General features: G+C 46.9%; 1 protein-coding gene across 5 annotated transcripts in view; it reads left to right on the top strand.

Moving 5' to 3' along the window:
• Positions 1 to 24,745, top strand: part of SPTBN5 (spectrin beta, non-erythrocytic 5) — a 704,607-nt gene that overhangs the window by 633,469 nt on the left and 46,393 nt on the right. For 4 of the 5 annotated variants that reach the window (XM_063947637.1, XM_063947639.1, XM_063947635.1 and 1 more), the window contains 6 exons: positions 11,442 to 11,618; positions 11,731 to 11,835; positions 19,656 to 20,225; positions 20,944 to 21,036; positions 21,416 to 21,508; positions 23,784 to 23,873. In XM_063947637.1, coding sequence (XP_063803707.1) covers positions 11,442 to 11,618; positions 11,731 to 11,835; positions 19,656 to 20,225; positions 20,944 to 21,036; positions 21,416 to 21,508; positions 23,784 to 23,873 — 1,128 coding nt within the window. The remainder of the gene's footprint in view (positions 1 to 11,441; positions 11,619 to 11,730; positions 11,836 to 19,655; positions 20,226 to 20,943; positions 21,037 to 21,415; positions 21,509 to 23,783; positions 23,874 to 24,745) is intronic. The other variant, XM_063947638.1, reaches the window with a different exon arrangement.

Raw genomic sequence — 24,745 nt, 5'->3', positions numbered from 1 at the left:
GTAACACCATATGTGATATAACTGCCCTGTAACACCCTGTGTGATATAACTGCCCTGTAACACCCAGTGTGATATAACTGCCCTGTAACACCCAGTGTGATATAACTGCCCTGTAACACCCAGTGTGATATAACTGCCCTGTAACACCCTGTGTGATATAACTGCCCTGTAACACCATGTGTGATATAACTGCCCTGTAACACCCTGTGTGATATAACTGCCCTGTAACACCCTGTGTGATATAACTGCCCTGTAACACCCTGTGTGATATAACTGCCCTGTAACACCCTGTGTGATATAACTGCCCTGTAACACCATATGTGATATAACTGCCCTGTAACACCCTGTGTGATATAACTGCCCTGTAACACCCAGTGTGATATAACTGCCCTGTAACACCCAGTGTGATATAACTGCCCTGTAACACCCAGTGTGATATAACTGCCCTGTAACACCCTGTGTGATATAACTGCCCTGTAACACCATGTGTGATATAACTACCCTGTAACACCCTGTGTGATATAACTGCCCTGTAACACCCTGTGTGATATAACTGCCCTGTAACACCCTGTGTGATATAACTGCCCTGTAACACCCTGTGTGATATAACTGCCCTGTAACACCCTGTGTGATATAACTGCCCTGTAACACCCTGTGTGATATAACTGCCCTGTAACACCCTGTGTAATATAACTGCCCTGTAACACCATATGTGATATAACTGCCCTGTAACACCCTGTGTGATATAACTACCCTGTAACACCCTGTGTGATATAACTGCCCTGTAACACCCTGTGTGATATAACTGCCCTGTAACACCCTGTGTGATATAACTGCCCTGTAACACCCTGTGTGATATAACTGCCCTGTAACACCCTGTGTGATATAATTGACCTGTAACACTCTGTGTGATATAACTGCCCTGTAACACCCTGTGTGATATAACTGCCCTGTAACACCCTATGTGATATAACTGCCCTGTAACACCCTGTGTGATATAACTGCCCTGTAACACCCTGTGTGATATAACTGCCCTGTAACACCCTGTGTGATATAACTGCCCTGTAACACCCTGTGTGATATAACTACCCTGTAACACCCTGTGTGATATAACTGCCCTGTAACACCCTGTGTGATATAACTGCCCTGTAACACCAATGATGGATTAACTGCATTCATCAAATCATGACTCAGTCGTAATATAGCATTAAATCTACAGTGTTATCAGTCGTGACTGAGAGGTACCATCGTGTTCCATTTCCGCCATGTAACATGGGGCTCACATAAAACAGATCTGTCCGTATTCTGTGGAAGGTGAGTGCATTGTGTCACTCAATTCAGGGGGGGCTAGTGAGAAGCGCTTCAATGTAAGATCGGTGCAGCTAGGCCACTGAGACACAAGATGTCTTTGCACATCCCATAGGGCTGGCAGAATTTGCTGTTCTGATGATAATGACGGCCACACCTTTACTGCACTAGATTTCAAGTCACACCTATGTTAAGATACACGCTAAGATACACGCTACTCAATAGGCAGCCGTAGAAACATACAGTTTACTTAGGGATGCTGGTCATGCAGAATGTTCACAGTAGCAAAGAGAAATGTCTGAGTTTGTGGTATGCATGACCTATGCACCTGTGTTAGTGAGCACAGTACCACATGTGATGCAATTTCACGCTGTGAGGAGCGAATCAAAATCAAGACAGAAGCCACAGGTTTGAGAGTTTGTTTGTGGCTGGATCCCACAGCAGCACAGAGTTGTGATGTTATGTTTCTTAAACGTGGAGACTGTAGTTTCCATCTCACCTGGGTATGTACCAAAACTCATCTATCCACATTCATCCCCTTTTATCTGTGGTTACACTGTTTTGAGGTGAGCTGGGATAGTACAATTTGTATCTGATCAGATCAGCAGCCAGCGTTTTTCAGAAGATGGCCGGGATGTAATGAAGTCCGAGTTCACCGACCGTGTGGGATGCCGGATGAACTCAGATGTTTTTTTAAAGGGGAGATCACTTACAAGGCATGGTTGAGCCTCGTAAATGATTGCCCCTTTTAAAAAAAAGTCTGAGCTTTGCCGGCATCCCGCACAGCCGCTGACTTCAGTACATCCTGGCCGATGTGTGCTAACTGTAGGACTGCCATGGCTTCCTGTGGCAGGGGCAGTGTCATGATGTGAGGAGTGCGATGGGGGAAAGCAGTGATGTTGTCATCGTGTTGACAATCACAAAATGTTGACGCTGTTAAAATGTCCACATATGAAATGTCTAAACCTGCAAAATGTTGGCAATAATAATTTAGGGGTTAAAATTGTGTGTCAACAGTTTGAACATGTTGCCAAAACTTAGCAAAACTGGGAAAGTGAAGACAACACAGATGGTAGAAGGGAGGTGCTGTAACTTACTGTCTGAGCGTGCCTGTAACTTACTGTGTGAGCGTGTCTGTAACTTACTGTCTGAGCGTGCCTGTAACTTACTGTCTGAGCGTGCCTGTAACTTACTGTGTGATCGTGCCTGTAACTTACTGTCTGAGCGTGCATGTAACTTACTGTGTGAGCGTGCCTGTAACTTACTCTGTGGGTGTGCCTGTAACTTACTGTGTGTGCGTGCCTGTAACCTACTGTCTGAGCGTACCTGCAACTTACTGTGTGAGCGTGTCTGTAACTTACTGTCTGAGCGTGCCTGTAACTTACTGTGTGAGCGTGCCTGTAACTTACTGTGTGAGCGTACCTGTAACTTACTGTCTGAGCGTCCCTGTAACTTACCGTCTGAGCGTGCCTGTAACTTACTGTCTGAGCGTGCCTGTAACTTACTGTCTGAGCGTGCCTGTAACTTACTGTCTGAGCGTGCATGTAACTTACTGTGTGAGCGTGCCTGTAACTTACTCTGTGGGTGTGCCTGTAACTTACTGTGTGTGCGTGCCTGTAACCTACTGTCTGAGCGTACCTGTAACTTACTGTGTGAGCATGCCTGTAACTTACTGTCTGAGCGTGCCTGTAACTTACTGTGTGAGCGTGCCTGTAACTTACTGTGTGAGCGTACCTGTAACTTACTGTCTGAGCGTGCCTGTAACTTACTGTCTGAGCGTGCCTGTAACTTACTGTCTGAGCGTGCCTGTAACTTACTGTGTGAGCGTGCCTGTAACTTACTCTGTGGGTGTGCCTGTAACTTACTGTGTGTGCGTGCCTGTAACCTACTGTCTGAGCGTACCTGTAACTTACTGTGTGAGCATGCCTGTAACTTACTGTCTGAGCGTGCCTGTAACTTACTGTGTGAACGTGTCTGTAACTTACTGTGTGAGCGTGCCTGTAACTTACTGTGTGAACGTGTCTGTAACTTACTGTGTGAGCGTGCCTGTAACTTACTGTGTGAGCGTGCTTGTAACTTACTGTGTGATCGTGCTTGTAACTTACTGTCTGAGCGTGCCTGTAACTTACTGTCTGAGCGAGCCTGTAACTTACTGTCTGAGCGTACCTGTAACTTACTGTGTGATCGTACCTGTAACTTACTGTCTGAGCGTGCCTGTAACTTACTGTCTGAGCGTGCCTGTAACTTACTGTCTGAGCGTACCTGTAACTTACTGTCTGAGCGTGCCTGTAACTTACTGTGTGAGCGTCCCTGTAACTTACTCTGTGGGTGTGCCTGTAACTTACTGTGTGATCGTGCCTGTAACTTACTGTCTGAGCGTGCCTGTAACTTACTGTCTGAGCGTGCCTGTAACTTACTGTCTGAGCGTACCTGTAACTTACTGTGTGAGCGTCCCTGTAACTTACTCTGTGGGTGTGCCTGTAACTTACTGTGTGAGCGTGCCTGTAACTTACTGTGTGAGCGTGTCTGTAACTTACTGTGTGAGTGTGCCTGTAACTTACTGTGTGAGCGTCCCTGTAACTTACTCTGTGTGAGCGTGCCTGTAACTTACTGTGTGAGCGTGCCTGTAACTTACTGTGTGAGCATGTCTGTAACTTACTGTGTGAGCGTACCTGTAACTTCCTGTCTGAGCGTGCCTGTAACTTCCTGTCTGAGCGTGTCTGTAACTTACTATCTGAGCGTACCTGTAACTTCCTGTCTGAGCGTGCCTGTAACTTCCTGTCTGAGCGTGCCTGTAACTTCCTGTCTGAGCGTGTCTGTAACTTCCTGTCTGAGCGTGCCTGTAACTTCCTGTCTGAGCGTGCCTATAACTTACTGTCTGAGCGTACCTGTAACGTACTGTCTGAGCGTGCCTGTAACTTACTGTGTGAGCGTGTCTGTAACTTACTGTCTGAGCGTGCCTGTAACTTACTGTCTGAGCGTGCCTGTAACTTACTGTCTGAGCGTGCCTGTAACTTACTGTCTGAGCGTGCCTGTAACTTACTGTGTGAGCGTGCCTGTAACTTACTGTGTGATTGTGCCTGTAACTTACTGTCTGAGCGTGCCTGTAACTTACTGTCTGAGCGTGCATGTAACTTACTGTGTGAGCGTGCCTGTAACTTACTCTGTGGGTGTGCCTGTAACTTACTGTGTGTGCGTGCCTGTAACCTACTGTGTGAGCGTACCTGTAACTTACTGTGTGAGCGTGCCTGTAATTTACTGTTTGAGCATGCCTGTAACTTCCTGTCTGAGCGTGCCTGTGACTTCCTGTCTGAGCGTGCATGTAACTTACTGTCTGAGCGTGCCTGTAACTTACTGTGTGAGCGTGCCTGTGACTTACTGTGCGAGCGTACCTGTAACTTACTGTCTGAGCGTGCCTGTAACTTACTGTGTGAGCGTGCCTGTAACTTACTGTCTGAGCGTGCCTGTAACTTACTGTGTGAGCGTGCTTGTAACTTACTGTGTGATCGTGCCTGTAACTTACTGTGTGAGCGTGTCTGTAACTTACTGTGTGAGTGTGCCTGTAACTTACTGTGTGAGCGTCCCTGTAACTTACTCTGTGTGAGCGTGCCTGTAACTTACTGTGTGAGCGTGCCTGTAACTTACTGTGTGAGCATGTCTGTAACTTACTGTGTGAGCGTACCTGTAACTTCCTGTCTGAGCGTGCCTGTAACTTCCTGTCTGAGCGTGTCTGTAACTTACTATCTGAGCGTACCTGTAACTTCCTGTCTGAGCGTGCCTGTAACTTCCTGTCTGAGCGTGCCTGTAACTTCCTGTCTGAGCGTGTCTGTAACTTCCTGTCTGAGCGTGCCTGTAACTTCCTGTCTGAGCGTGCCTATAACTTACTGTCTGAGCGTACCTGTAACGTACTGTCTGAGCGTGCCTGTAACTTACTGTGTGAGCGTGTCTGTAACTTACTGTCTGAGCGTGCCTGTAACTTACTGTCTGAGCGTGCCTGTAACTTACTGTCTGAGCGTGCCTGTAACTTACTGTCTGAGCGTGCCTGTAACTTACTGTGTGATCGTGCCTGTAACTTACTGTGTGATTGTGCCTGTAACTTACTGTCTGAGCGTGCCTGTAACTTACTGTCTGAGCGTGCATGTAACTTACTGTGTGAGCGTGCCTGTAACTTACTCTGTGGGTGTGCCTGTAACTTACTGTGTGTGCGTGCCTGTAACCTACTGTGTGAGCGTACCTGTAACTTACTGTGTGAGCGTGCCTGTAATTTACTGTCTGAGCGTGCCTGTGACTTCCTGTCTGAGCGTGCATGTAACTTACTGTCTGAGCGTGCCTGTAACTTACTGTGTGAGCGTGCCTGTGACTTACTGTGCGAGCGTACCTGTAACTTACTGTCTGAGCCTGCCTGTAACTTACTGTGTGAGCGTGCCTGTAACTTACTGTGTGAGCGTACCTGTAACTTACTGTGTGAGCGTGTCTGTAACTTACTGTCTGAGCGTGCCTGTAACTTACTCTGTGGGTGTGCCTGTAACTTACTGTGTGAGCGTGCCTGTAACTTACTGTCTGAGCGTACCTGTAACTTACTGTCTGAGCGTACCTGTAACTTACTGTCTGAGCATGCCTGTAACTTACTGTCTGAGCGTGCCTGTAACTTACTGTCTGAGCGTGCATGTAACTTACTGTGTGAGCGTGCCTGTAACTTACTCTGTGGGTGTGCCTGTAACTTACTGTGTGTGCGTGCCTGTAACCTACTGTGTGAGCGTACCTGTAACTTACTGTGTGAGCGTGCCTGTAATTTACTGTCTGAGCGTGCCTGTGACTTCCTGTCTGAGCGTGCATGTAACTTACTGTCTGAGCGTGCCTGTAACTTACTGTGTGAGCGTGCCTGTGACTTACTGTGCGAGCGTACCTGTAACTTACTGTCTGAGCCTGCCTGTAACTTACTGTGTGAGCGTGCCTGTAACTTACTGTGTGAGCGTACCTGTAACTTACTGTGTGAGCGTGTCTGTAACTTACTGTCTGAGCGTGCCTGTAACTTACTCTGTGGGTGTGCCTGTAACTTACTGTGTGAGCGTGCCTGTAACTTACTGTCTGAGCGTGCCTGTAACTTACTGTGTGAGCGTGCTTGTAACTTACTGTGTGATCGTGCCTGTAACTTACTGTCTGAGCGTGCCTGTAACTTACTGTCTGAGCGTGCCTGTAACTTACTGTCTGAGCGTACCTGTAACTTACTGTCTGAGCATGCCTGTAACTTACTGTGTGAGCGTACCTGTAACTTACTGTGTGAGCGTGCCTGTAACTTACTCTGTGGGTGTGCTTGTAACTTACTGTGTGAGCGTGCCTGTAACTTACTGTGTGAGCGTACCTGTAACTTACTCTATGGGTGTGCCTGTAACTTACTGTGTGAGCGTACCTGTAACTTACTCTGTGGGTGTGCCTGTAACTTACTGTGTGAGCGTACCTGTAACTTACTGTGTGAGCGTACCTGTATCTTACTGTGTGAGCGTGCCTGTAACTTACTCTGTGGGTGTGCCTGTAACTTACTGTGTGAGCGTACCTGTAACTTACTGTCTGAGCGTGCCTGTAACTTCCTGTTTGAGCGTGCCTGTAACTTACTGTCTGAGCGTGCCTGTAACTTCCTGTCTGAGCGTGCCTGTAACTTACTGTCTGAGCGTGCCTGTAACTTACTGTGTGAGCGTACCTGTAACTTACTGTCTGAGCGTGCCTGTAACTTACTGTGTGAGCGTCCCTGTAACTTACTCTGTGGGTGTGCCTGTAACTTACTGTGTGAGCGTGTCTGTAACTTACTGTGTGAGCATGCCTGTAACTTCCTGTCTGAGCGTGCCTGTAACTTCCTGTCTGAGCGTGCCTGTAACTTACTGTCTGAGCGTGCCTGTAACTTACTGTGTGAGCGTACCTGTAACTTACTGTGTGAGCGTGCCTGTAACTTACTGTGTGAGCATGCCTGTAACTTACTGTCTGAGCGTGCCTGTAACTTCCTGTCTGAGCGTGCCTGTAACTTACTGTCTGAGCGTGCCTGTAACTTACTGTGTGAGCGTACCTGTAACTTACTGTCTGAGCGTGCCTGTAACTTACTGTGTGAGCGTGCCTGTAACTTACTGTGTGAGCGTGCCTGTAACTTACTGTGTGAGCGTACCTGTAACTTACTGTGTGAGCGTGTCTGTAACTTACTGTCTGAGCGTGCCTGTAACTTACTGTGTGAGCGTACCTGTAACTTACTGTGTGAGCGTGCCTGTAACTTACTGTCTGAGCGTACCTGTAACTTACTGTGTGAGCGTGTCTGTAACTTACTGTCTGAGCGTGCCTGTAACTTACTGTGTGAGCGTGCCTGTAAGTTACTGTGTGAACGTGTCTGTAACTTACTGTCTGAGCGTGCCTGTAACTTACTGTCTGAGCGTGCCTGTAACTTACTGTGTGAGCGTACCTGTAACTTACTGTCTGAGCGTGCCTGTAACTTACTGTGTGAGCGTGCCTGTAACTTACTGTGTGAGCGTGCCTGTAACTTACTGTGTGAGCGTACCTGTAACTTACTGTGTGAGCGTGTCTGTAACTTACTGTCTGAGCGTGCCTGTAACTTACTGTGTGAGCGTACCTGTAACTTACTGTGTGAGCGTGCCTGTAACTTACTGTCTGAGCGTACCTGTAACTTACTGTGTGAGCGTGTCTGTAACTTACTGTCTGAGCGTGCCTGTAACTTACTGTGTGAGCGTGCCTGTAAGTTACTGTGTGAACGTGTCTGTAACTTACTGTCTGAGCGTGCCTGTAACTTACTGTGTGAGCGTGCTTGTAACTTACTGTGTGATCGTGCCTGTAACTTACTGTCTGAGCGTACCTGTAACTTACTGTCTGAGCGTACCTGTAACTTACTGTCTGAGCATGCCTGTAACTTACTGTGTGAGCGTACCTGTAACTTACTGTGTGAGCGTGCCTGTAACTTACTCTGTGGGTGTGCCTGTAACTTACTGTGTGAGCGTACCTGTAACTTACTGTGTGAGCGTGCCTGTAACTTACTCTGTGGGTGTGCCTGTAACTTACTGTGTGAGCGTACCTGTAACTTCCTGTCTGAGCGTGCCTGTAACTTCCTGTCTGAGCGTGCCTGTAACTTCCTGTCTGAGCGTACCTGTAACTTACTGTCTGAGCGTGCCTGTAACTTACTGTCTGAGCGTACCTGTAACTTACTGTGTGATCGTACCTGTAACTTACTGTCTCAGCATGCCTGTAACTTACTGTGTGAGCGTCCTTGTAACTTACTCTGTGGGTGTGCCTGTAACTTACTGTGTGAGCGTGCCTGTAACTTACTGTCTGAGCGTAACTGTAACTTACTGTGTGAGCGTGCCTGTAACTTACTGTGTAATCGTGCCTGTAACTTACTGTCTAAGCATACCTGTAACTTACTGTCTGAGCGTGCCTGTAACTTACTATCTTAGCGTACCTGTAACTTCCTGTCTGAGCGTGCCTGTAACTTCCTGTCTGAGCGTGCCTGTAACTTACTATCTTAGCGTACCTGTAACTTCCTGTCTGAGCGTGTCTGTAACTTACTGTCTGAGCGTAGCTGTAACTTACTGTGTAATCGTGCCTGTAACTTACTGTCTAAGCGTACCTGTAACTTACTGTCTGAGCGTGCCTGTAACTTACTATCTTAGCGTACCTGTAACTTCCTGTCTGAGCGTGCCTGTAACTTCCTGTCTGAGCGTGCCTGTAACTTACTGTCTGAGCGTACCTGTAACTTACTGTCTGAGCGTACCTGTAACTTACTGTGTGAGAGTGCCTGTAACTTACTGTGTGAGCGTACCTGTAACTTACTGTGTGAGCGTGCCTGTAATTTACTGTCTGAGCATGCCTGTAACTTCCTGTCTGAGCATGCCTGTAACTTCCTGTCTGAGCGTGCCTGTAACTTCCTGTCTGAGCGTGCCTGTAACTTCCTGTCTGAGCGTGCCTGTAACTTCCTGTCTGAGCGTGCCTGTAACTTACTGTGTGAGCGTACCTGTAACTTACTGTGTGAGCGTGCCTGTAATTTACTGTCTGAGCATGCCTGTAACTTCCTGTCTGAGCATGCCTGTAACTTCCTGTCTGAGCGTGCCTGTAACTTCCTGTCTGAGCGTGCCTGTAACTTACTGTGTGAGCGTACCTGTAACTTACTGTGTGAGCGTGCCTGTAACTTACTGTGTGAGCGTGCCTGTAACTTACTGTGTGAGCGTGCCTGTAACTTACTGTCTGAGTATGCCTGGAACTTACTATGTGAGTGTGCCTGCAAATTACTGTGCCACAGTCTATGGATGCTGACAATGTGCTTCTGACGCCTTTCACGCCTTTCACATTGGGACGCACGGATGTACATCACGAAAAGGCTTTGTAATGACATCTATGGATGGGGACAGTATGCTTCTGGCACATTGGTATGCACTAATGTAAACAAGAGAAGGGCTCTGTAGTGACGTCTGTGGACGCTGACAGTGTGCATGTGACTCCTTGCACATTGGACGCACTGATGTATACCAGGAAAAGGCTTTGTAATGACATCTATGGATGGGGACAGTGTGTTTCTGACTCCTTGCACATTGGGATGCATGGATGTGCACAAGGGAAGGGCTTTGTAATGACATCTATGGATGGGGACAGTGTGTTTCTGACTCCTTGCACATTGGGATGCATGGATGTACACAAGGGAAGGGCTCTGTAGTGACTTCTATGGACGCTGACAGTGTGCTTCTGACTCCTTGCACATTGGACGCACTGATGTACACAAGAGAAGGGCTCTGTAGTGGCGTCTATGGACGCTGACAGTGTGCTTCTGACTCCTTGCACATTGGACGCACTGATGTATACCAGGAAAAGGCTTTGTAATGACATCTATGGATGGGAACAGTGTGTTTCTGACTCCTTGCACATTGGGATGCATGGATGTACACAAGGGAAGGGCTCTGTAGTGACTTCTATGGACGCTGACAGTGTGCTTCTGACTCCTTGCACATTGGACGCACTGATGTACACAAGAGAAGGGCTCTGTAGTGGCGTCTATGGACGCTGACAGTGTGCTTCTGACTCCTTGCACATTGGACGCACTGATGTATACCAGGAAAAGGCTTTGTAATGACATCTATGGATGGGGACAGTGTGTTTCTGACTCCTTGCACATTGGGATGCATGGATGTACACAAGGGAAGGGCTCTGTAGTGACTTCTATGGACGCTGACAGTGTGCTTCTGACTCCTTGCACATTGGTACGCACTGATGTACACAAGAGAAGGGCTCTGTAGTGGCGTCTATGGACGCTGACAGTGTGCTTCTGACTCCTTGCACATTGGACTCACTGATGTATACCAGGAAAAGGCTTTGTAATGACATCTATGGATGGGGACAGTGTGTTTCTGACTCCTTGCACATTGGGATGCATGGATGTACACAAGGGAAGGGCTCTGTAGTGACTTCTATGGACGCTGACAGTGTGCTTCTGACTCCTTGCACATTGGTACGCACTGATGTACACAAGGGAAGGGCTCTGTAGTGGCGTCTATGGACGCTGACAGTGTGCTTCTGACTCCTTGCACATTGGACGCATGGATGTATACAAGGAAAAGGCTTTGTAATGACATCTATGGATGGGGACAGTGTGTTTCTGACTCCTTGCACATTGGGACGCACTGATGTACACAAGGGAAGGGCTCTGTAGTGACGTCTCTGTACGCTGACAGTGTGCTTCTGACTCCTTGCACATTGGTACGCACTGATGTACACAAGGGAAGGGCTCTGTTGTGGCGTCTATGGACGCTGACAGTGTGCTTCTGACTCCTTGCACATTGGTACGCACTGATGTACACAAGGGAAGGGCTCTGTAGTGGCCTCTATGGACGCTGACAGTGTGCTTCTGACTCCTTGCACATTGGGACGCACTGATGTATACCAGGGGAGGGCTCTGTAGTGATGTTAGCATAAAGACATTGACACGACTTTGGCAAAAGATGCAGCTACAGTCGCATTTGCGTTTGACTTAGAATCAGCCCCTTTTTCAGTAAATCTCTTTAATGTAAACTCTGGTTGAACTTGGAACAGATTTGTATATCCGTTAGGACTAGGCGGAACTGAATCCTTGGTAGTGATTTGTACATGCATTTCAGGTTGCTGAGAAACTCAACGAGTTGTCAGAACTGATGGGTCTCGTATCTGACAGCTGGAAGAGAAGGAAGGAGATCTATAAAGAAAATCTGGAGATCCAGCTGCTGCGGAGGGAGCTAGAACAGGCTGACGGATGGCTCAACACTAGAGAGCCTTATCTTGTGGATCAGAACTATGGGGTGAGGACCTGCACATCACTGCAGTACCATCATATCCTGGTGGATAAGATTCTGGTATGGAGTAACCATGGAGTTTACACTTATTTACTTCTGTTGGCTTTTATGTTGCTAGGAGTCCGTGTCACATGTTGAAGAACTGCTGAAGAAGCAGGAGGACTTTGAAAAGATGTTTGCAGCCCAGGCGGAGAAGTTTGAGCAGCTGAGCAGGAAAACAAAAGTAAAATTATTTGATTATTTTGTCTTTGCAGCCTCTGGCACTGGGGTTGTTTCTGATGGAGAATTCTAGAGCAATGCAGCTTCAGGATAGGAAACTATGACACACTGTGACACAGGGATACAGTATATATAATAACTGTACTGTTTCTCCACGGTACCCTGAAGGCAGAGGTTACACTCATATACATATAATCATACACAGAATGTTAGAGTTCCTCTTTGTAATGTTCTAATCATTTGCAGACTTTTTACCCTTGTCCATTATACAACATTCTCTATTGTTGTGTCTGATAAAGGCCAATTAATTTGTTAACAGCGCATACTATATGTACCTGAAGACCTGCACTGATGATACGCCATAGAGTTGTATCACCAATGTGTATGCAGATGAACAGCAATTATCTGTTGTGCTGGCAAATAAGGCTGATTTGACGTGGAATAAAATGTAGGATGTATTAAGAAAGGCAGCTGAATAAAAATGTTTTATATATATATATATATATATATATATATATACTGTATATATATCAACAACAAACTAGTATCCCAGTGCGCTAATATATATATGACTGTAAATTCAGTTTTCAACAGGGTTATAAAAGAATTCGCCTCAGTGGGTCAGTCGTGAACTCAATGAACCAGAGACCTTTATTTCAGCAGAACAGATGCGAAGCACCCTAGAATAAAACCCTCTCACCATAAAAGATAATACTCTCACCATAAAAGATAATACCATTAGTGTCAAACAATGACGTTTTATTTGTTTTAAAAAATTTTAAAAGCTAAAAATGACATAAAATATTGCAACACCAAACATATGAATGTCAGTGTACAGAAGATTGTATAAATCTCCCCTCACCTTAGCAAAGCTGTGAGCTTGGGGTGGAGATTGTTAATAATACAACACAATGAATAAGATTGGTGAAACCTACACGTTTGGTCTCTATGACTTCGTCAGGGGTATGATGCAATATGGCCTTAAAGAGAATATTTGAGGACAGCCAATCCTCAATTCCAGTACTGAAGACCATCATAGAATAATTTGGTATAAAGATAAAAATCCATTGGATGGGAATCTCAAACGTGATTAATATATGGCATCTACAAATGCCCAATAAGGATGATTTACTTTCTTACTGGTGACCAATGGACCACTACAATAGTGGAATAAAATCACACTTTCACAAGCTCCAAATGAGTGCATGTGCATTTATATATATATATATGCAACAAGAATTACCCCAGGTGCGCTAAAGGCACTATGAATATATTTTATGGGAATAATCCCTACATAGTTAGTCCTTTTACTAGAATAGTCACTCCAGATTAAAAAAAATATTAAAATCATTATTCCAATACCTGATTATTATTCCTGGTATAAAAACAGAGGTAAAAGCATTTTTCTCTAACGTCCTGGAGGATGCTGGGGACTCCGTAAGGACTATGGGGAATAGACGGGCTCCGCAGGAGATAGGGCACTTTAAGAAAGCTTTGGATTCTGGGTGTGCACTGGCTCCTCCCTCTATGTCCCTCCTCCAGACCTCAGTTTTACACTGTGCCCAGAGGATGAAGGGCGCACTGCAGGGAGCTCTCTTGAGTTCTTTGCTACAGAAAGCATTTTTGTTTGGATTTTTACTTTTTCACAGGGAGCACTGCTGGCAACAGGCTCCCTGCATCGAGGGACTGAGGAGAGAGGGGCAGACCTACTTAGCTGATAGGATCTGCTTCCTCGGCTACTGGACACCATTAGCTTCAGAGGGGGTGAACACAGGTTCGTCCTGGGCGTCCACCCCCGGAGCCACGCCGCCGTACTCCTCACAGAGCCAGAAGAACAGAAGCAAGAAGACGTCTCAGGCGGCAGAAGCCTTCAGCTTCACAGAGGTAACGCACAGCACTGCAGCTGTGCGTCATTGCTCCACATCACCTCACACACTCCGGTCACTGTATGGGTGCAGGGTGCAGGGGGGGGCGCCCTGAGCAGCAATAATAACACCTCTTAGATGGCAAATAGGTATATACATGTACAGCTGGGCACTGTACATGTATATAATTGAGCACCCGCCATTTTACACGATTTTGAGCGGGACAGAAGCCCGCCGCCGAGGGGGCGGGGCTTCTCCCTCAGCACTCACCAGCGCCATTTCTCTCTCCACAGAACGCTGAGAGGAAGCTCCCCGGACTCTCCCCTGCTTACACACGGTGAAGGGAGTTTAAAAAGAGAGGGGGGGGGGGGCACATAATTGGCAGAATAAAGTATAATACAGCGCTGCTGGGGAAAAGCATTCTGTGTTGGTCTCCAGGTTGTTGCGCTGGGGTGTGTGCTGGCATACTCTCTCTCTGTCTCTCCAAAGGGCCTTTCAGGGGATACTGTCTTCAGAAAAAGTTTCCCTGGGTGTGTGCAGTGTGTCGGTACGTGTGTGTCGACATGTTTGATGAGGAAGGCTCGCTTAATGTGGAGGGGGAGTACTTGAATGTCAGGTCACCGTCGGCAACGCCGACACCAGACTGGGTGGATATGCTGAATGTCTTGAATGCAAATGTAAATCTCCTGCATAAAAGATTAGACAAGGCTGAAGTTAGGGATCAGTCAGGTAGCCAGTCCGTACCTGTCCCTGTGGTGCCAGGACCTTCAGGGTCTCAAAAGCGCACCATATCCCAGGTCGCTGACACAGATACCGACACAGATACTGACTCTAGTGTCGATTATGAGGATGCAAAATTACAGCCGAGGGTGGCAAAAGGTATTAGGTACATGATTATTGCCATAAAAGAGGTTTTGCATATCACGGAGGAACCCCCTGTCCCTGACACGAGGGTACACATGTATAAAGGGAAAAAGCCTGAGGTCACGTTTCTGTCCTCATTTGAGCTAAGCGAATTATGCGAAAAGGCTTGGGAATCTCCGGATAGGAGACTCCATGTTCCCAAAAGGATTCTCATGGCGTATCCTTTTCCACAGAAGGATCGGATACGATGGGAATCTGTGCCTAAAGTAGACAAGGCGCTGACACGCTTATCCAAGAAGGTGGCACTGCCTTCTCCGGATACTGCTTCCCTCAAGGATCCTGCTGATCGCAAGCAGGAAATTACCATGAAGCACATTTACACACATTCAGGAACTATAGTTAGGCCGGCCATGGCGTCGGCCTGGGTTTGTAGTGCTGTCGTGGCATGGGCAGACTCCTTATCTACGGAGATGGACACCTTAGATAGGGATACCATTCTAATGACCATGGAGCATATCGGAGATGCTGCCTTGTATATGAGGGATGCTCAGAGAGACATTTGTTTACTAAGCTCTAGAATAAACGCTATGTCTATTTCTGCTAGGCGGCTCTTGTGGACCCGACAGTGGACGGGAGACGCCGACTCAAAGCGGCATATGGAGTCATTGCCTTACAAGGGGGAGGAGTTGTTTGGAGAAGGCCTCTCGGACCTAGTCTCTACTGCTACGGCCGGTAAATCGAATTTTTTACCTTATGTTCCCCCGCAGCATTCTAAGAAGGTACCACATTATCAAATGTAGTCCTTTCGTTCCAATAAAAACAAGAAGGTACGAGGATCGTCCTTCGTTGCCAGAGGTAAAGGCAAGGGAAAAAAGCTGCACTCAGCTAGTTCCCAGGAGCAGAAGTCCTCCCCTACTTCCACAAAGTCCACAGCATGGCGCTGGGGCTTTCCAGGGGGGGGTCAGATCAAGTGGGGGCACGTCTTCGTCTTTTCAGCCACGTCTGGGTTCAATCACAGGTGGATCCCTGGGCAATAGAGATTGTTTCCCAGGGATACAGACTGGAATTCGAAGATATGCCCCCTCGCCGGTTTTTCAAATCGGCTCTGCCGGCTTCCCCGTCAGAGAGGGAGCTAGTGTTAGCGGCAATTCACAAATTGTACATTCAACAGGTGATAATCAAGGTTCCTCATCTCCAGCAAGGAGAGGGTTATTATTCATCCCTGTTTGTGGTACCGAAACCGGACGGTTCGGTCAGACCCATTCTAAATCTAAAATCCCTGAACCTGTACTTGAAGAGGTTCAAGTTCAAAATGGAATCGCTCAGAATGGTCATCGCCAACCTGGAGGGAGGGGATTGGATGGTGTCCCTGGACATAAAGGATGCGTACCTTCATGTTCCGATTTTCCCCCCTCACCAGGCGTTTCTGAGATTTGCAGTACAGGATTGTCACTACCAATTTCAGACGTTGCCGTTTGGGCTTTCCACGGCCCCGAGAATTTTCACCAAGGTAATGGCGGAAATGATGGTGCTCCTGCGCAAGCAGGGAGTCACAATTATCCCGTACTTGGACGATCTCCCTATAAAGGCGAGATCTCGGGAGAAGTTGCTGGACAGCGTGTCTCTGTCCGTGAAGACGTTGCAGATGCACGGCTGGATTCTCAATTTACCGAAATCCCAGCTAGTGCCTGCAACGCGTCTGACCTTTTTGGGCCTGGTTCTAGACACAGACCAAAAAAGAATTTTTCTTCCGGTGGAGAAGGCTCAGGAGCTCATAGCCCTGGTCAGGAACCTTTTAAAGCCAAAAAAGGTTTCGGTGCACAAATATTCTGGGGAAGATGGTGGCTTCATACGAGGCCATCCCTTTCGGCAGGTTCCTTGCGAGGACTTTCCAATGGGACCTATTGGACAAATGGTCCGGGTCCCATCTACATATGCAGAAACGGATCACCCTGTCTCCCAGGTCCAGGGTATCTCTCCTGTGGTGGCTGCACAGTGCTCACCTCCTAGAGGGTTGCAGGTTCGGCATTCAGGACTGGATCCTGGTGACCACGGACGCGGGCCTCCGAGGTTGGGGGGCTGTCGCACTGGGAAGAAATTTCCAAGGTCTCTGGTCAAGCCTAGAGACTTGTCTCCACATCAATGTCCTGGAGTTAAGGGCCATTTACAACGCCCTACGCCAGGTGGAGGAGTGGCTTCAGAACAAACCGGTTCTGATTCAGTCGGACAATATCACGGCAGTGGCTCATGTAAACCGCCAAGGCGGCACAAGTAGCAGAGTGGCCATGGCAGAGGCGACCAGGATTCTGCGCTGGGCGGAAGGCCATGTAAGCGCACTATCAGCAGTGTTCATCCCGGGGGTGGACAACTGGGAGGCGGACTTCCTCAGCAGGCACGACCTGCATCCGGGAGAGTGGGGACTTCATCAAGAAGTCTTCACACAGATCGTGGATCGTGGGGACTGCCTCAAATAGACATGATGGCGTCCCGTCTCAACAAAAAGCTAAAGATTTATTGCGCCAGGTCAAGAGACCCTCAGGCGGTAGCGGTAGATGCTCTGGTGACACCATGGGTGTTCAGATCGGTCTATGTGTTTCCTCCTCTGCCTCTCATACCCAAGGAGTTGAGATCAATAAGACTAAGAAGGGTCAGAACAATTCTCATTGTTCCAGATTGGCCAAGGAGGACTTGGTATCCGGATCTGCAAGAGTTGCTCACAGAAGATCCGTGGCCTCTTCCTCTAAGGCAGGACCTGCTGCAGCAGGGGCCCTGTCTGTTCCAAGACTTACCGCGGCTGCGTTTGACGGCATGGCGGTTGAATGCCGGATCCTAGCTGAAAAAGGGATTCCGGAGGAGGTCATTCCTACCCTGATCAAGGCTAGGAAGGATGTGACATCGAAACATTATCACCGTATATGGCGGAAATATGTTTCTTGAGGCCAGAGCTGCTCCTACGGAGGAGTTCCATTTGGGCCGTCTGCTTCACTTCCTTCAAACGGGAGTGAATTTGAGCCTAAAATTAGGGTCCATAAAGGTACAAATTTCGGCCTTATCCATTTTCTTTCAAAGAGAATTGGCTTCTCTTCCTGAAGTACAGACTTTTGTGAAGGGAGTGCTGCATATTCAGCCTCCCTTTGTACCTCCCTTTGTACCTCCGGTGGCGCCTTGGGATCTTAACGTGGTATTAAGTTTCCTCAAGTCACCTTGGTTTGAACCACTCAAAACAGTGGAGTTGAAATACCTCACTTGCAAAGTGGTCATATTGTTGGCCTTAGCTTCTGCAAGGCATGTTTCGGAATTAGCGGCTTTATCCTATAAAAGCCCATACCTGATTTTTCACGTGGATAGGGCAGAGTTGAGGACTCGTCCTCAATTTCTGCCCAAGGTGGTCTCATCTTTTCATATGAACCAACCTATTGTCGTGCCTGTGGCTACACAGGACTTGGAGGACTCCGAGTCCCTGGATGTGGTCAGGGCTTTGAAGATTTACGTGACCAGAACAGCTAGGATCAGGAAGACTGAAGCTCTGTTTGTTCTGTATGCGGCCAACAAGGTTGGCGCCCCTGCTTCAAAGCAGATAATTGCTCGCTATATCATTAACACGATTCAGCAGGCGCATTCTACGGCAGGATTGCCATTGCCTAAATCGGTTAAGGCCCATTCCACTAGGAAGGTGGGCTCTTCTTGGGCGGCTGCCCGAGGTGTCTCGGCACTACAACTGTGCCGAGCTGCTACTTGGTCGGGGTCAAACACCTTTGCAAAGTTCTATAAGTTTGATACCCTGGCTGAGGAGGACCTCCTGTTTGCTCAATCGGTGCTGCAGAGTCATCCGCACTCTCCCGCCCGTTTGGGAGCTTTGGTATAATCCCCATGGTCCTTACGGAGTCCCCAGCATCCTCTAGGACATTAGAGAAAATAGGATTTTACTTACCGGTAAATCTATTTCTCGTAGTCCGTAGTGGATGCTGGGCGCCCGTCCCAAGTGCGGACTTCTTCTGCAAGACTTGTATATAGTTATTGCTTACATAAGGGTTAAATTATAGTTGGTCGGTCTTGAACCGAGGCTTTGTTACTTGTTCATACTGTTAACTGGGTAGTTTATCACAGGTTATACGGTGTGATTGGTGTGGCTGGTATGAATCTCGCCCTTAGGTTACATAAATCCTTTCCTCGTACTGTTCATATCCTCTGGGCACAGTTTCTCTAACTGAGGTCTGGAGGAGGGATATAGAGGGAGGAGCCAGTGCACACCCAGAATCCAAAGCTTTTTTAAAGTGCCCTATCTCCTGCGGAGCCCGTCTATTCCCCATGGTCCTCTACGGACTACGAGAAATAGATTTACTGGTAAGTAAAATCCTTTTTTTTTTTTCAAACAAATCCAGAAAGTTTACATAGATTTCAATATGTAGTAACATATGACCAGCTCCAATTCAGGAGATGTGATTTGACTATCACCTCACCCTTACGGGTGTGAGCTCATAGGTGACTGATCTCCTATGGTGGATGCAGACTGTTAAAATGGCAACCCTAGGCGGTTCTTCTACTTGCGGGTCTTCATCAGGGGTACAGTTCAAAGGAAAAAATTCAATGTGTTTTTTTCACGACTTTAATAAAGCCCAATAGATCTTTCTATAGACTATAGATGCATCGTACGTTGTTGATGGGTAGAAAATCAATAGAACACTCTCCTTGTTGTGTGTGTCTCCTTCCCTCTGTTAGCATTGAATATTTTGATTCGATTTAATATTCAGTTATTGGATTAAGGATTTTAATAATTTTTTAATCTGGAGTGACTATTCTGGTAAAAGGGTATACTAACTACATAGGAATTATTCCCATAAATATATTCAAATACCTTTAGTGCAGCTGGGGTAATCCTTGTTGCATTTCTATTTCCAGCCCCCATCAGCAGGCGGCTATCCGTGAGGTGCAGCTCATACTGTATGGTAGTGTGGAGGAAGGGTCTTCTTGTATGTATGTATATATATATATATATATATATAATATATATACACACACACACACACACACACACAAACACACACACACAAAGAGTACTATTGTTACCGTTGTATATATCATTTACCTCTAATAGGGAGAGTGGAAGCTGCTGAAGCAAATTGACCTAGAAGAAAAGGAACAGAAGAAACCTGAAACCTTCATCCGAGTGCCTTCCCTTAAGAGGAAACCTTCAGACAGAAGAGTGTTGCCTCCTAAACTGGTGGATCTGGGGAGCGCAAGGAATACTGGGCTTTCCCTCAGACCTCCTGTGGAGACATTGAGCCCCCCACACAGAAAAGTCACAGACAGCAACAGTGGTTTGTTGGACATCTTGGATGTGAAGGCAAACCCATTACTAATGGACAAAGAGATGGAAACCCCAAATATTCTTGATTTTCATGTTCCTCCATTGCAGAACACCACTCTCTTATTTTCATCCCAACCACCACAAACATTCCACCGGCAGTCCTCAAACTCTGCACAGACTTTCCAGAGTTACAAGGTGCCAATCCATGAGAACTTACTGGGTAATATACCATTAATTACTGCGGAAGAGGTTAAGCATCAACCACTGTGGGAATCCGACTCAAACTCATCCAATACATCTACAAAACTGTCATCTGATCCTTCCTTTCCCTCAGAGACAACAAGAAGCAGTGTGTTGGTATGTATAGTTGGGGTCTCCGGTATAGTACTGTGCATTTCATTATCTTACATTATTAGTTCTTGAGTTGGAACATAAATTTATTTCCATAATACTATTAGATTTCATCTTAACTTTGTCTTTATTCTGCCTAAATTTCTCATGACATATTGTGGGTCATTCCGAGTTGTTCGTTCGTTGACGATTTTCGCTATGCTGCGATTTGTTGCAAATTGCGCATGCGCAAGGCACGCAGGGCGCATGCGCTTAGTTATTTAACTAAAAACTTAGTAGATTTGCTGTGGATTCTACGGCGCTTTTCAGTCGCTCTGCTGATCGGTTAATGATTGACAGGAAAGGGGCATTTCTGGGTGGTAACTGAGCGTTTTCCGGGAGTGTGCTAAAAAACGCAGGCGTGTCAGGTAAAAACGCGGGAGTGTCTGGAGAAATGGGGGAGTGACTGGCTGAACGCAGGGCGTGTTTGTGACGTCAAACCAGGAACTAAACGGACTGAGCTGATCGCAATCTGTGAGTAGGTCTGGAGCTACTCAGAAACTGCAAGGAATTATTTATTAGCAGTTCTGCTAATCTTTCGTTCGCACTTCTGCTAAGCTAAGATACACTCCCTGAGGGCGGCGGCCTAGTGTGTGCAATGCTGCTAAAAGCAGCTAGCGAGCGAACAACTCGGAATGAAGGCCATTGTGCATGTCCTCAGTTGCTGCTTTTCTTCCTTCTGCAGGCAGTAAAGCCTTTGGTTGAACACAGTGATGGACCATCAAAAATTCCAAATCAACCTCCACAGCTTCCTGAGACGACACGTGTCACACTTTCGGTAAATAACATTTGTGATTGTTGTATTGAGGCCACTTGGTATGCACCAATGTTGACTTCCAAAATATATTTGTTTCCAGTAGCAGGCAGTAAAATGATGTTGGTTCCATATAGATGGGCAGTACAGAACACCATTTTATGGTGACTGCTGGACATAAACACTCCATTTATGGTAGCTAGTATTCTCTACAGACAAAACTCATTAGTGGCAATACACTGACCACGCTGACAGATGTCTAGTGAGCAATATGTGGCACACTCAGGGGTGTATAGTGGGAAATGCCATAATCACTGGAGTCTAGTGGACGGTACAGACAGAATTCATTTGGACTTTATCCTGCCTTAATTGTCCTCAGTTGCTGCTTTTGTTCCCTCTGCAGGCAGTAAAGCCTTTAATTGAACTCAATGATGAACCAACGAAAATCCCAAACCTGCCTCCACAGCTTCCTAAGACAACACTTGTCACACTTTCGGTAATTTACACTTCTGGTTGCTGTATTGAGGCCCTTTTGTATGCACCATGGTCAAGACCCAAGTAAATTTGTTCTTATCGATGGACTGTAAATTCTATGTCGGTGCTGGATATGTTTTGTGCTGAGCTGCAATACACAAAACCAACACATTATCAGAATACTGCCCTATACCCTTACCCAAATAGTACTGCTAGTGAAAGTAACAGTGTGTAAACTCCGCTGGCAGTGGCATCAGTGGTCATGTGTGCAGTGCCGGCGTGGTCATGTGTGCAGTGCCGGCGCTAGGAAATTAGATCATCTCCTAGCACTGGCTTTCCTATGCTGTAAACGGGTCCTGGGTCGTATCAACCTGGCTTACCCGTTTACACTGCACCATGACTCGGGTCCTTCCTGGGACCAACCCTGCAAGCTAGCCGTGTTGGACTCCCAGGTCACTGGACCTGGGTAAACCCTATTACACCGATCCGCAACCCAGATTAACCCGGCAGTAACCTGCGTCAAAAGCTTGGTGTAAAAGGGGTATGCGTTGCACCAAATGCTGACAATAAAGTAGACAGGCTCTATGTGTGTGTGCGTGCATGTGTGTATATAAATCTATCTATCTATCTATCTATCTATCTATCTATCTATCTATAATGTGTGTGTATATATCCTATAAAATAAAAGACTAACGCTGCTCCTCACCTCTGTGGGGAGGATTCAAGTGTTTTGTGTGTCCTGGCATCCACTAGATGGCGCCCAACAGAGCAACAGCAGACGTTACCAGTGGCGTCACAAGGGAGGTGCGGCCCGCAACTGGGTGTCACCCGCCGAGGGGTAACACCAAAATGCCGTCTCCTGCTCAGTGACAGGAGCAGAGTGCTGCACTGTTACATTATGTGCAGCACTCGGCTCCTGCAACTGAGCAGGAGCCGGCACTGCACAAAAAGCACTCCACGGGAGGCAGCACGCACCTCCCGAACCCCCCAAGTGACGAAAAATGGTGGTCGGGAATCGAAGCCCCCCCCCTCCCATAAAGGCACGCCCCTTTCTATGTTGGCGCCGCACCGACGGGTGTACAAGGCATTAGTAACGCCTCTGGACGTTACTGTTATGTTATTCTGTCATTTTGACGGGGCTGGTAACTAGTCTATGTATATATATATATATATATATATATATATATATATACTGTATGTATGTATGTATGTATATGTATATATATATATATATATATACTGTGTATGTATACACATAAACCTTTTCAGTAAAAGAAATGTACTGTAAAAAAATGTATTATAAGTGACTGTTTCTAGGTCCTATGATTCCTTTATACTTTGCATAGCGTAGTATATTTAGTATTCCATACCTATAATAATAATTATTATTGAATCATTTGGATCAGAAGGAGGCCTTTTCTTACCCCTATAAAACAATGTAAGATATACAAGTGTAAATAAAACAGGTCACATAAGTTCTGATTTTTGTATAGTTAGAATTCCATGCCACAATCACTGGAGTCTGGTTGGTAGTTGGAAATAATGACCCCAATATATGGCATCTTGGAGTCACTGCAGCCTTATACACTTGCGGCTAGTGGCACAATATAGATCATATTCATTGGTGTCCATAGGCGTGCGCAGACACTGACGGGCGGGTGCCGCTCCGGACTTCCCCCCCTCCACGGCATTATAGTGTTCTCTCACCTCCCCTGTCCTGGATATAGACTGCTCACCTGGGCCGCCCAGGTGAGCAGTTATATGGGCCGCCCAGGTGAGCAGTCTATATCCAGGACAGGGGAGGTGAGAGAACACTATAATGCCGTGGAGGGGGGGGAAGTCCAGAGCGGCACCCGCCTGTCAGTGTCTGCGCACGCCTATGTTGGTGTCTAGAGGTCAATAAAAATCAAACTCACTGATGTCTCATTTCCAAATCATCCCAAAGATAGACAAGGAGAATGTGCTGCTATAAACCAATATACAGCTGGTAGCACTATGACTGGGTCTGGGATGGCAGCTGCTGTCCCTGGGTCAGATGTATTAACCTGGAGAAGGCATAAGGAAGTGATAAACCAGTGATAAGTACAAGGTGATAAACGCACCAGCCAATCAGCTCCTGTTAATTTACATATTGGAGTGGATTGGCTGGTGCGTTTATCACCTTGTACTTATCACTGGTTTATCACTTCCTTATGCCTTCTCCAGGTTAATACATCTGCCCCCCTGTCGAGTACTGAGCCACTGTGACTTGTACCCGACCTTCATGCCATACTCATGCTATGCTCTTTTTGTCTCAGGAAGTGAAGTATGAACCTCTGGTACAACTGACTAGGGACCCCTCAAACGGACTTCCAAAAGTACCAGATGTGCCAAAGGTGCCCTCTTCAGTAAGTACAAAATGCCTTCAATTACATAGTGTGTGTGTGTGTGTGTGTGTGTGTGTGTGTGTGTGTGTGTGTGTGTGTGTGTATATTTGTGAGAAATGTAACAAAGATATTTCACCCTTTCTGTGCTGCCATTCATGGGGCTCTATGTACTGATATACCCAGGTGGTGTGTCTTGTGGAGGTCGTCCGTCTGCGGCTTTATGCAGGTGATGCTACATAGCCCTGCCCTGGTCACTGGTGTACAAGTGTGCATCTGTCTGTGCAAGGACTGGGACGGCCACTGTCAGCGCCTGTAGGCTTGCAGTGTACAAGGTGGCACTTCATGGGTCCTCCACATGAGAAAACACAGGACTAACAAGTCATTCTGCTCGACGTTCCGCTGTCTCCACATTTATCAAGAACTGTTGCTGATATATACAGGGTGTCCCATACTGATGGGACACATTTTATTTTTAATTGACAAGAGCGTGGGCACTTGCCCACCTAAAGAATGTATTAGAATAATGTACATTATCCCTCAGAATAATCATGACGCCTTTTAGGGACGGTCCCAGAGCTACTCACTGATGCAGTAAATGAATACATTTACAGTTTGGTTATGTGAGGACTATGAGCCACATTCAGAAATGTTGTACACAGTGGAGCAATGTTTTGCTACTGCTCATTCGTATAAGTCAGACTGCTCCAGTGTTGCGATGGCCTTGCAACAGGGGTGGCGATAAGAGTTCATTTGCAAAGCGAGTGACAGCAGGGAGTGTTTGTGGGCGCTATCGGGGGGTTGGCAACAGAAAGGCAGATGGTGGATCTCAGACTCCTCTAGTGGGCGTGTCAATACAAATCCTGGTGGCTGCACCATTTGCATATTCTTGCAGA

This window comes from Pseudophryne corroboree, chromosome 12 (assembly GCF_028390025.1).
Source record: "Pseudophryne corroboree isolate aPseCor3 chromosome 12, aPseCor3.hap2, whole genome shotgun sequence".
Taxonomy (NCBI): domain Eukaryota; kingdom Metazoa; phylum Chordata; class Amphibia; order Anura; family Myobatrachidae; genus Pseudophryne; species Pseudophryne corroboree.
The sequence above is the reverse complement of the archived record's forward strand: the minus strand, read 5'-3'. Positions and strand labels throughout refer to the sequence as shown.